The sequence below is a fragment of the Porites lutea genome, chromosome 2 (genome assembly GCF_958299795.1).
Source record: "Porites lutea chromosome 2, jaPorLute2.1, whole genome shotgun sequence".
NCBI classification, from domain to species: domain Eukaryota; kingdom Metazoa; phylum Cnidaria; class Anthozoa; order Scleractinia; family Poritidae; genus Porites; species Porites lutea.
This window is the reverse complement of record NC_133202.1, coordinates 36,823,960-36,837,341: the sequence shown is the minus strand read 5'-3', so window position 1 is coordinate 36,837,341 and position 13,382 is coordinate 36,823,960. Positions and strand designations below refer to the sequence as shown.

At 39.2% G+C, this 13,382-nt stretch overlaps 2 protein-coding genes across 2 annotated transcripts in view; one reads left to right on the top strand and one right to left on the bottom strand.

The window, feature by feature from the left end:
- Window positions 1-4,803, top strand: part of LOC140928515 (uncharacterized) — an 8,103-nt gene extending 3,300 nt beyond the window's left edge. The window contains exons 2-3 of the mRNA XM_073378274.1: window positions 865-1,094; window positions 1,868-4,803. Of these exons, the coding sequence (XP_073234375.1) occupies window positions 867-1,094; window positions 1,868-3,409 (1,770 nt within the window). The 5' untranslated portion in view covers window positions 865-866 and the 3' untranslated portion in view covers window positions 3,410-4,803. The remainder of the gene's footprint in view (window positions 1-864; window positions 1,095-1,867) is intronic.
- Window positions 4,804-5,135: 332 nt separating this feature from the next.
- Window positions 5,136-11,796, bottom strand: LOC140926949 (kinesin-like protein KIF17). The gene is made up of 4 exons (XM_073376623.1): window positions 11,665-11,796; window positions 8,485-9,755; window positions 6,912-7,696; window positions 5,136-5,497 (listed from the first exon to the last, which is right to left on the bottom strand). The coding sequence occupies exons 2-4, from the start codon at window positions 9,629-9,631 to the stop codon at window positions 5,399-5,401; spliced, it is 2,031 nt and encodes a 676-aa protein (XP_073232724.1). The 5' UTR covers window positions 9,632-9,755; window positions 11,665-11,796; the 3' UTR covers window positions 5,136-5,398.
- Window positions 11,797-13,382: the final 1,586 nt, after the last annotated feature.

The window sequence follows — 13,382 nt, the reverse complement described above, 5'->3', positions numbered from 1 at the left end:
TTTTGTTTTAACTTGCTAGATTCTAATACTCAATTATTGAATGACCTCGCTATCTCTGATTCAGGACAGAAAGGAATGTTTGATGGAGATATTTGTCTCGTAAGGGCTTCCTAAGCCTTGAGTCAGTTAGAGTATGCGTTATTAGTATTAGACTGTAACACTGTGGCATTGTCTCAGAGTTCTTTACAGAATCTAGATTATATTTGATTTATACTCCAACCTGGTTGCTAATTATCTTTCTCCTTAAATCGTATGCCGTAAGTTGCTCTGCCTGTTGGCTGATACCAATGACAATGCTTGAACCCACCTTATGACATAAATTCAAACACTTCAGTTCTATGATTTAGCGATTATTTGACAGTATAATCAAAGCTCAACAAAACATGTGAACATAATTTTTTTTCTGTATTGGCCTTTACACAAATCGCTGAATATAGGACTTGTGGTTGCTACCTGATGGGTCTATTGCGTAGTTAACTGCAATTTTAATTCCAGTTAGACTAAAAAATGTTTAGTATTTTACAATGTTTCGCCGTCTCTTTCGCTATTATCATTGACACTGCAATTGAATCAAAATGCAAGTATGGCTGTAGAATGTGAGAATTACGGTAATTCTCAATCTAATGGCTGGCTATTTTGGAGTCTCTAACTACTGTTAATTATTGTGACGTCATGTTATGAACTGTTTTTATACAATTGCGGTGTAACTTTATAGAATAAAGAGGAAATGAATTCTTTGGCGACTGTTTTTGAATAATCATTGCACTCTTTCATGCTTTATTACTGGTTAGAACACCAAGGTGATCTTCTGTTACATGGTCCAACCGAGTGATTTTTTTGTGCTTTTGTCCTCTTTCTCGTAAGGTATGAAACCCTGTTGCGGTATACGGACCATTAAAGGTGCCATCGCATGGGTCTCCTTCATTGGAATAGCTGGCGTTCTCCTACAATTGCTGCGCAGCCTTAAGAGCTTTAATGACAACTGTAAAGATGGGGAATCTGAATGTACAAAAACGTTTTGGTTAATTGCTGGATCTTCACTAGGTGGTGCACTGTTTCTGTTCATTGCTTTCACCATAATACGACATTTCTTGGTACGTAAGTAATATTAGCCCTTTCATTCAGAACAATTTCAGTTCTTTTTTAAAACGAAAAGAAATCACTGTACTGTGCAAAACTGGATCTACTAAAGAGGTCTTTTTTAATGGTAACATCATAGGCCGATTTACTCCAAAGTTTCAAACGTTAGAATAGTTCGGTATAAGTTGTAAACACTTGTAATTGGGCATTCAGGTAGAACCAATGGTAAACGGCATAAATATATGGTGACAGACAATTCAGTTTTTATAAGAGACGTTTTTGATAATGGCCTTGTGGTACACTAAGTCTGTTGACTCATTACTCTTAAGTAATGAGAGTACCAAAACAACTGAAACACACGTACAAATTTTTGTGTTTGTTTTTTTTTTTTAAATAATCTGCAATACGCTATGGAAGTACAGGCTTATTATCAAGCGTTGATTAGGGATACTAACAGATCCTGCTATCTACACCACTGCAAGCGGTCTTCAGTAACTTTTTGTAATAAAAACAACCTATTGTCTGGTGGATCCAGGGTTTTTCAAGGTAAGACTGACGCCGGTTGTAGAAGATACAGCTTCAAGGTTCGCCGGCTAGATTCTAAAGCCGACCGTAAGGGAAAATAAAGAGTAGTTTGAATATCTATGTATTTCCAAAGTGACATCCCTTTAAAGATAGGCCTGTTTGGGTTTGTAAACAGCCCAACCCACAGATGAAAACACCCAGCGTTTTTTGGGTTAACATAATAATAAATTAAGTATAAGCTGTAAATGTCCCCTTTTTACAGGTTACTTGTTTTCCTGTCGCGTGTGGTCACAGAAAATGCATTTTTACCGGACGAAGCTCCAAACCTCTTAGAGATATTCTTGTGTCTGTGGACGACAACATTCCTTGCGAAGAAGACCTAACAGAGTTCAAAGACAAAGCTTTAGCGGTGATGAACGACATCAGGACTGAGCTGGAACAAATAATGCAGAGAACAAGATTCCAGTTTATCTTCTCAGGAAGTGCGGTGGAAAGATACGGGATCCCGTTCATGTTGTCTTATAAGCCCACAGATTGTGCCTGTAATTCAACATGTCAAATAAATGCTTTATACACGGATCTAGACGTGATGTTTTGTTCCCTGACAGACAAAGCAACTTTTTCTGGCGAAGGAAACATTCTTGTCGAACCTCTCGTAACGGATGATGCTGGTTTCACAGGCTACGCTAAGCTAACTTCTCTCACTCCTGGCTATCAAGGAAGCTGTGTTAGTTCAAAACTCATCAGAGATCAAGCCAAAGTGGCTGTAGAAAATACGCGTGTATCAAATCTCCCTGGTGTGCCATGCTGTTGTGGAATGTCTGAGTTTACTCCTAAAATTCAGCTACATTGCAAGGGACCAGCGATGAAGATCAACATTAAACCCCTCTTCGAGGTAGACGTAACTCTTTGCTTTCACTGTGCCGAGTGGCCTACGTTAAGTGACTGGCCTTCTCGACCGAGGTACTGGCCCAGTGTTGCTGATGCGCAAAGAATGATATCACTTGGTTGTCACCTGGTGGCAAAGCCAGCACCGAGTGACGTGGACCAAAGAAGTTGGAGATTCTCGTTCTCTTTGGCAGAAGTTGAGCTTTCCAAGCTTGTCCCAGACGTGGCAAGGAAATGTTTTGTGGCTTTGAAAATCATCCTAAAGGATCACCTTCAACCGGTTCTCCCTGAAATTGGCTCTTACCACATCAAAACCATTTTTTTGAACACATTAGAGAAGGTGCCGGTTGGTTTCTGGACAGAAGACAACATCGAAGAGTGTTTGCTGACATTGTTAACGGAACTTTGTGATGCCCTGCTGTCCGTGAAATGTCCCCATCACTGGTTTAGTTTCGTCAATTTATTCATTGACATTGACGAAGAAGATCTCCAGCGTCTAGCAAGGAAGGTAGAAAGAATAATTAAAGACCCGGCTCCTTTCATTTTTGACGATGGTTGTTGTTGTCTGTCCCCATGTTGTTTCCGTGTGCCTCAGTATAATTTCACTCGCCGAACTAGTCAACAGTTTCTTGTCGACTACGACGAGATTACCATATCTGTAGACGGGAATATGATCCCAAGAGAAGTCCAACAAAATAACTCTCCCAATCAATTGCCAGCATCTTCTTCCGTGATGCCATGGGCACAAATCGTTTCAGAAAGTTCTCTAGGATCAAGTTCAAGACCTGATGGGCTTGTGGTAACTCTTCCTCCAGTACATAATCCCGAAAGAAGGCCTGCATCATTTATGGATGATTCAGAAATGGAGTCGTCAAGAGAGACAATACCTTTGACTGTTATTTTACCGCCCACATAGATATATTATTTTGTTTAAACAAGAAAGCTGCACAAAAGGGATTCCCAAACAGGTATAGGACATTTAAGTTAATGCAGGAAGGATAGATCCTGAGTTGAGTCCGTTTTGAGCGATATTATTCTAACAAGTTTTGTTGATAGATTTTCTAGTTTTAGTTTGTGATATTTAACGGATAGTTTCTATCCTCATTTTTTTGCAAGATAAATTTAATAGTGCGCTATTATCGTTTTAATTTGCCAACTCTCACGGATTATCTGGGACTCTCCTGAAATACTGCACAATTTTTCCCCGTCTCTCGCACCGATCACCAAATCACCAGGATAAAATACCATTTTGAGCTTTTCTGTTGCATAGGTTGAAATTTTGCCCATTTCTCCAACAAGTTCAAATATGTTTCGATCATATAACGGTTTGCATGGTATTTGGACTTTAGAAGTCTACTTTTGCATTAACAAAGGCGAATTTTTAAGACTTGGTATGATTTCCTGAGCCTTGTTATAACTTGGCTAATGGGTCGATTTGTGTTTATGTGAAAGGGGGGCTCCACTGCTCAAGGTTGTATATCCGTTGACCTTCGTTGGCAGCTTGGTCTCAAGGTCTTGATGATTTCTTTTTTCTTTTTTGGAAGATTATGTGACAATTGCGACCTATTAACCAAATTTTAGATAGACCACCGAGATGACTTTGATTTATGATTTGAAAAGCTACTACGTGTTTTATTCATTAACAAATTTGCCGTCAATTTACGCCTGCCTTGGTTCTTACTGTTACGCCAAAATGTGGATGTACGCAGAATGAACACCACTGGTGTGCAACTGTTACGGATCTTATGATCCAACGATAGCCACACCAATAGTGAACGAGGCTGAAAAATACACTAACTCATCCTTTCAAACTTTTTCGCTATTATTACAAGTCACCGTCGTAAAATCGTAAGGCTCCTATTATAATAACAGCCAACAAAACAAGACAATCTTGAATAACATAAGAAGGAACCTTAAAATGAAATTGGTATATCTTTGCAGAAGGAGCAGAGGAGTTCAGTTTGAATCAGATAGTAAAGAATCTCTTACCTCTTTGATTGCTGTAATCTGTTAATTCTCCGTGTGTGATCATTTTGGGTCGGTTAACCGTTGTAAACAATTCCCTTCGATCGTCCATTTCGCTCAACGTTTCTTTCCGACCGCCATTATTTCAAAACATAACAACCGCTGAATAAAGCGCTCTTAGGCTCTCAAGATTCCTTCCGTCACCAGTTGCTGCGGTCCACATAGGTACAAGTTTTACCCCTTGTCTCTTTCTTTCTCTAGGCACCTCGTGCCTCTTTTCGAAGACATTCCGCCGAAGGCCAACGGAATACACACGTGCGCTTCATTCAGCGGTTGTTATGTTTTAAAATAATGATGGTCGGAAAGAAATGTTGAGCGAAAGGGTCGCTCGAAGGGAATTTCTTACAACGGTTAACCGACCCAAAATGATCACACACGGCTAACTAACACACGGAGAATTAACAGATTACAGCAATCAAAGAGGTAAGAGATTCGTTATTATATAATTCAAACAGAACTCCTCTGCTCCCTGTGGCCTTGTAAATTTATTTCATTAAAATGCAAGGTCTAAATGCTAGTAATTTCTTTTTTGTCGTTAGCGTAAGGAGTTCAGCTAGTCAGAGAATTGTGTTCAAACAAATAAACAAACAAACACAGCAATAACAAAACGCTCCACCAACGACATTCTTATTAATTATGCATGATTTATTAAAATATTTTTGATTTATGTCTTTATATAGTTTTAATGGTTAGTTCGTTTCGTACAATTGAAGGTCTCCAGACGGGGATCGATGTACCAAAATGCTGCTTGATGTTTTATTTTATATGCAACGGTAAAAATAAAAGCAATGTACTATATCCTTACACGTTCAGACTTTGATTTTCAAAGCTTTATATATTTTTACTATAAAAACAAAAAAAAAATCTAGCTTAAGGAATGTTAAGAGTGTTTCTGCTTATGCCCCAAGAACTCTTCTATTCTCTCGCCGAAAAAGGACTTTTCAGGACAGAGACAGCAAAGACCAAAATTCACTGGACCCTGAAAGACAGCAAAAAGATTGATAAATAACATGTGGTGTAAGACGTTTTGGTCAAAATTACAGTTCAACCTATATTTGGGAGTTTAAGAAACAACGACGGCGAGGACTACGAAAACGTCACTTGAGAAGTGAATCGCGCTGCTTTAAACTTTATCGTGCTTATTCCATCTCGTTAAATTTGTCAAATGTTGGCAATTTTTTCTAGAGCTGACTGAGCTCTAAAGGACTTTATCGAATTTCAGGAAAACAAAAGAAAGTTGTTGTCTTGTTTTCAAGTCCACCACAGAACATGAAATTAGGCAGTTTCACGTCGTATTCGTCCAGTGACTAGAAAGAAATGTACAAAAAGTGTGCTGCACGTGCAAAGTTGTTGTTTAGCTAATCCAAACCTATTGCCTTTTTTGCCGTTATCGTTGCCGTCGCCGTCGTCGTTGCTTAAGTTCCCTATATTAAGACTATTAAGTCGACCCGACGGACACTAAAATGCCACACACCTCTACCCCCAAGGTGCTAGTTGTGAAGAGACTTGACCGTTGACTTGTGGCGCCTTATTATTCTTGACTTTTTTGACAATGGGTGATTGTATAGCATCTTTCAGTAAAGTGCAGGTAGTACAACTTAGTTGATTTTGTGAGTCACTCTTCGAGACTGCAATTCAAAAGCTCGAACCACAGGTTGCCTAATCTCCAGGATGTCTTTTTCGACTTTGCAACCAGTTTATGTGTTTAAGAGAGCATTATCCTCTCTTGGTGTGTTATGGTGAGCAGTTAACACTTTAAGAAATCGCCCTCGATCCACCCAGAGCCCACTCATGACACTCAACTATAAAAGCAAAGGCAAATGACTCTGATATTTCGTTATCTATTTATTTTTGGATAATTTGCCTTCAAATAGTGTATAGTTTCCCCACAAAGCCGTTATCACGATAATTGAATTCGTGGGCTACCGTTGCCAAATGGTGCCTCTAAAGTGTACCTTAAAACGTGTATTACAGCCTACTCCCTGACAGTCGTTACGTCATAGCGTCAGAGCGTTGTATGTTTTGATTTCCCAATAGTCAGAGTCCCAGGGAAAACTGACCCTCTGTGTTTTCAGAAATCATGCGTACATATGCACGTGAATTAGAAAGTGAATTGAAAGAAACAATTCTCTAGAGTATTATCATATGACCCGACAAAAATGATATGATTATAAATGGCTCATTATATCCAGTCAGCGTTCGCGTTCCTAATTACTATACCAGTCAAGTAGTAAGTCCATCAATGCGTACTAAGCTAGAATGACAAAGATGTCACTCATCGATCTTCTACTGAGCTGAATTTCAATGAAGTATAAGGGTAAAAACAATGCCTGACATGCGTTATGAATTATATATGTCTAAATTGTTGGTTAAACGCTCGGCCCTTGTCTTACCTCCTCATCTAGTGAACTTGAATAAACAATCTGACCGTTTGGAAAGCTCTTCTTTTCCTCACTGTCAGGCGACACACTTCTGGAACGGCCCTCGGCTTCTTCTCGACATAACATATTTTCTCGAATATTCCAGTCGTTTTCCTCCATTTCCCGTTCGTGTTCATGTTTCTGATGTTTGAAATCAACATCTGTCTTAATTACCAGTTCATCTAAATCATCGGTCGACGTTGCCACCGAAACCATGACGGGCCTTTCCCGTGCTGAGGACGAAACTGAGGTCGCTTCCTTTTCTGCTCTCTCAAATTCTAAGCATGGTTTTTCTACCCACAAGGGTGAATAACCGGGTAAATGTTTCATTTCTGTTGATGTCACTTGTGTTGATAAATCTCCAGAATACGTAGCTTGTCGTAATTCTGATGAGCGTTGATGATCGTTGTCAGCCTCTTTACACGTGCCTAACATGCAACCTCCGTCCACTGTCCTCCGTCCTCTTAGCAACATTAAAGCGGTTTTATGCTCCTCAAGCTTATTTTTCCTTTCTTCAAACTCAAGTTTTCTCTTCTGCATTTTAAGCTGCGCTCGGATATCGTCAAGTTCTCTCTTCAGAGAAGCTGTTTCTTTGCAGGCTTTTACGTGAAGTTTTTGAGAGTCGATGTTACGCGTCTCAATTCCCTTCACAGTTATCTGTCTTGAAAAATAAGTTTGACTTGTTTCTTCCTTCTCGCATGTCTTCGTCAAAGAACGACTGTAGTTTAGCGATGCGCTGTTCGATTCTTCTCTGATTTCTGTAAAATAATATAAATTAGTGAATTGATACTATAAAAATTTGAAACACCTCGATACCTGCATTCCAGACGATCTAGTTGAGAGCTCTATAAAACTTATAAGATGAGAACAAATGTTGTTGATCATGTCCCCGTGCAGAGCTCAGAACGAATTCGTTCTTAGATCTGCAAAGACACATGGGACTTTTTCCTCCTTAGTCACAAAGACCTTATTAGGGAACTGTCGTGGTAAGAAAAGTGAAATAATCCTTACGAGTGTTGCGACAAGGAAATAACTCTTGACCGAAATCGGCCTATGACATTCCGGCCAAACACCAGGTGTGCGCCCTGTCCACAGAGCCCACTTAACTACTTTATACGATGGGCAACTGAAAGTCATTCACACTACTGAGCTCAAGTTTTTCCATCTTTTAATATTTCTATATTTCAGAACCACGTACGAATTGAAAATTAGGTTTTGATTTGGTTTTTACATCGGCAAATTTCTAACACAGTAAGAAAGGAAAAAAAAGGAAATAGAAATAAATTAAAATACGATAAAATAAAGAAATTAAATCAATTCCCTTTTGTGGCATTTTTTCATGCTCTTCCCTTGAGCCGACAACTTTTTCCTGTTCATATAGAGTGACTAGAATAATGAGAGACAAACTTTTAAAAGTATATTATTTTGGCTCCCTTCAAGAAGTTATTTTTGATGATTGCAATGAGACAGTTCATCTTATGGTAAAAACTGCTGGGAAAGATTCTCCAGCTATCTATCATCAAACAGCTGATCTTGATAAGCTTACCTCTCAACTCAGCAACCAACTGGCTGGGAACAGGAATTTCCTTTGCAATGATCCTTTTCAGCTGTAGTATCTCCTCATGATACTTCTTTAAAGTCGTATCTTTTGGATCTTCATTTATCTTTGGTTTGTTCTTAATATTATTTGCACGCGCAGCATATCTCAGAGTGCTCAAGGTCTCATCATAATTATTCTCCCCAGGACTTATGCAGGCAATCATCAAAGTCTTTGAGTTTCCACCTAACGAGTCTTGCAGAAGCCTCGTTAGTTTTGAGTCACGATAAGGAACATGTGTACATCTGCCATCGACCAAGGACGATATGACATTCCCGAGAACCGATAATGACAAATTGATTTTCGTCGATTCTTTGAACCGCTCACCAGTACAACCAGTTTTACTCTGACGCTCACTTCCCGCCAGATCTACCAGGTTGAGCTTGGCAGTGCGATAGACCTCCTTTTTGCCTGGACCAGAGCAAAGGCAGGCTTCGAGATCGATGGTAAATATCGAATGAGACCGAGATGAATCAGCATTCATCAAAGTTGAACCCACTGACCGATTCTTACGTCCTGATTTTAAGATCTCCTTTATATCCTCGTAGCTATCAACAGTTATGTTTGATAAACCCTTGACGTAAATTCCTTTGTCTGGGCGTTCCTTAATCTCAGGTTTGTACTTATACTCCTTAACTAGCAGATCTCGGATTTCTTCATTGTATATTTCCAGGTATGACACGCGCAGTAGATATTTGTCATGTTTTTCCAGACTGCGCTGGTGAGTACTGCTCAAAATATGTTCACAACATCGAGGGATGATTCCCTTTTGTGCCGAAGGGGTTTGAATACCGTCCATTGTAAATGTCTTCCCGCACGATGTCTGCCCGTATGCAAACACAGTACCATTGTATCCTTCAACGACGCCGGTAACAATTGGACGTACAATTTCAGAATAAATCACCTCTGTGCTACTTGAAATGCCGTAAACTCCATCAAATTTAAAGTTTTTGGCTGATTTAGGATCATCTCCAGACCTTTGGATGCTGCACTGATGCAATAAGGAGTTAGTTTCTATCACAAGTCTCGTGTTCATTTCTCGTTCCTTTTCATTCAGGGGTCTACAACGAACAATCACTTTGACACTTTCACTCATGCTAAGCTTGAGGGCGAAGGAGATGCGATAAGTAAGAGCCCCTATAAAAACTTCTCTTGGTAGCTGTCATTTGCCGGTTTTTACTAAAATTCATAAGGACCTTTGTTTTTCGTGATAAAAAGTGCTGCAAAAAGAGAAAGATCATCTTTTCTTAAAAGACAAATACACAACCCACCATCATGCTTAGGCTAGCTTTATAGGAGATGAAATTTTTCTCAAATTCATTATGTTCCAGATTTATTAATTTAGGGAATTCGGATTCGCAGGGCGTTAACGCGTATCAGAAAATCCAAGAACATTTATTTGGATACAAACTTTTGACTTAGTTTAGGCTATGTTCACACCATACCGAACAGCTTTTGCTCAGGCACAAAAAATTTACCGGTTCGGGCTTCGGTTCACACATAAGAACTGTGATTTGGGCGCGATTTCTGTAACGGAGCGAAGCTGCCCCGAGCCGATCTTTAAAAGGGGAGAGTGGCATATCGGACAGGTGTTCAAATTGTTCCTGATAGCTTGAAGTCTCGGCACGAAAAGCTATCCCGTGGTATTAGTCTAAATATAGGTTTAGATCCCCATTTAAAATTTTCCCACCATTCAACTGACGTGTCTTTATATGAAAGTAGATCATCGCAGTTATAGACGCAACTTAAGCAGTTGCGAAAAGAAAAAAAATCAGGCTTGACAGGATTCGAACCATTAACCTCTGCCATACCGGTGCAGCGCTCTTACCAATTAAGCTAAATAATAAGCCAATGCAACTGGGAGCAGAACGTTGAATTGGTTTGTTATAAACCCGTGAAAGGATGGTGATGAAATTATGAATATATGAAAATCATATAATGTGAACTGCGGGGTGAAGAATTATATAAAAGTAGATCATCGCAGTTATAGAAGCAACCGCTTTAGGGCAAGAGCTAAGAGTGAAGAAAGAACTGAGAAGGAGACTCTTCGATGCTTTTGTTTTGTGTTAGCTTCCTGCCACCCGTACGTTTGCAGGAGTTTGGACATTCTGAAGAGATTACTGATCTCTGTTCAAACGAAGATTATAAGCTTATCGTGAATAAAAAAAATAATAAACGAAAAGTTGCGTATATCTGAAAGAAAGGAAAAAAATAAAACAACTAGTTGCTATTAACAACTGAGCATCAAAATGTAATGATCCGAATCACTGGTACCAGCATTTCAGAAAGGAACATTGAAGAGAGTAGTGTTTTGAAGAGAAAGCTCCTTCATATCTCATCATGTGGTGTTTTAAAGCCATTTTAAGTATAATTTAGAACCTGCTAGAAACAAAATGATCAGAGCTCTCTTTGAGGTGTTTGTGTGCCAATGGCCTAGTATTTTGCTATGGTATCACTTCCGACTCGATGAGGCTTAAAGCGCAGGTGTTGCTATAACACAAGACCGTTACGAGGTGTAACAAGCGAAGGCCTGCATAGACCGTAATAGCTAATAAGAGTGATACAAATTAAAGCAATAACGCAAAAGTGAGGGTTTAACGTATTGCAAGATGGTGGAACTTTGTCGTGGAATACTGACTACTAAATGAGACATTTTAAACATCACACATGACTAGCTGGCGCTCGTTTTCCATAAAACAAAGCCTCCAAGATCCCCTGCAGGGACCTAAAATATAAAATCATCTCAGTCACGTAAATAGAAAGTGTTCAAAATTATAGTCCGTTTAGGACACATGTCGTAATTTAGCTGTTGTTTTTAGTATCCTGTAGAGGTCTTCTTGTGGTATTATATATCTACATCTGATTGGATACCGGCCACTGAGCAACTACTAATATTTACACAGGTATAAGTTCTGTGGATTCCCGACCAACCTCACAGAGTTTAACCTTCTCACTCATTCCAGTGAGAGACATACGGTTTAATTTTGGTACAGGAAAAAACAATTCTTGTATTCGCAGTTGTGAAAGAATACATATGAACTAGATTCATTCGATTCGAATTCTTCTCTGCGAGCTAAAGTGAAAACTCGGTACAGAAAAATTGTTTTTGGGTGTCATTTTAACACATACCTTTTCACATGTTATCTCGTCCAAGCTAAACCATTATTTTCACCAGCGTTTACGGTTCGTTAAGAAACTTAAACCATGAAAGGGAAACATAATTTTTACGAAGCCAGCCAACGACTCCCCTGGAAATCAAATATTCAGGAAATACATGGCTGAGTAAGCTTAATTGACTTTACGTTAAATTCCTTGAACAGAAATGACCAAGCTCAATGAAATGTGTTATGTTTTAAACGCTTCGATTGATTGTCAATGATGCTTGCACAAACAACTGTAAAATTGAAAGAAAATGGTATAAGGAAAATTTGCAAACAATTGGCGTAAGCTCCTAAAGACGTTTTTTTACCTCAAAATTATTGCCTTTCAACAAAACAAAATAAAGCGTAACATTTGCACACCGCCATTCTGCAAGAAGAGGAAGAAGAAAGAGAAGAAGAAAAAAACGAGCCAGTGTTAAAAAATGTTTTAGAGAAATCAAGTTCACTGAAACTAAGATTTTAATCTCGTTTGCAAAAACACATTTTATTTCAACTTATGATAAATCTTCTACGTTACAGTAATGAGAAAAAAAAATTGATGCAGAGATCTGAAAGTGTGAATTGTGAATGTGTCAACTTATTTTCCGTGCATTTGGGTCCATGTTAATATTGGCTCCCTCTGGTTTCTCAGGCCATTCGCTCAAGCGTAGCAGTGCGTTCTCTATTCAGTTCAGTGAACACGATGTAGTAATCGTTTCACGCCTGATAAATAACATTCCTGAGAGATGAAATCTTTTCTCCTACGCTCTGTTAAGAATGTTCGAAGCAAAGAGCAAAGAACCGGGCAACCCCTGGATCAGTCTTAACTAACTTGTAAGGTCACTATGACCCCCCCCCCCCCCCCCCCCCCACCCCCGTCAAAAAATAAATAAAAATAAAATAAAATAAAGCAAAGTTAAATAAATAGTAATATACACTGTCTAGTTTGACGGTTTATGAGTTAAAATAAGATCGATCTGCTGAGCCTGATTGACACATTTATCAATTTAATCTGTCAATTTTTTCATGAATCTTGCATTTTACTGCTGGAAACGGAAATTTTTGCCATAGATTTATCATACCTATTTCCTAGAGGCAGAGGGGCCACTATTTAAAATGAGACACCGTCTTTAAACTTAATTTTAACCAATTCCCTTATGAGCTAATGGACCCTGAAAAGGGGCTATGCCCCTCTTTCAGTGCTGCCTAACGTTACTAATTTTCTCTTGCTGAACGCCATTATCTATTGCTAGCATCATTCCATTTATTCAAGTTCACTTGCTTAATCAAGTGGCTTTGGCCGAGGCCAAGTAAGATTTGGATGGTTGATGCATTCTGTTCCCGAAGGGACTCCAATGAGAAATAGACAGGGACGCTGGTGGGAAAATTAGTCTTAATAATTACACCCCTAATTTTAAGAGAGTTTTATTTGGTACGGCTAAAGAGGATAAATAACCAACAAAGTACAACAGCATTCGTTTTGTTATATAGATTGTCGGAGTCGGAAGCAAAAGCAGAAGGATAAACCAGACACAATGCACGTTCCCACGCTTTGCGATTGGTTTAGTTCTTCTGCTTCTGCTTGCGACTCGAGCTCCGGCAGCCTAGCTTTCACTTGATCGCAAACGACGGAGTCTGGTAAGGCGGAATCAGAACCGGGTGCTTTCACTAGATCGTTAAGTCATGCGCTTCTGATTACGACTCCGA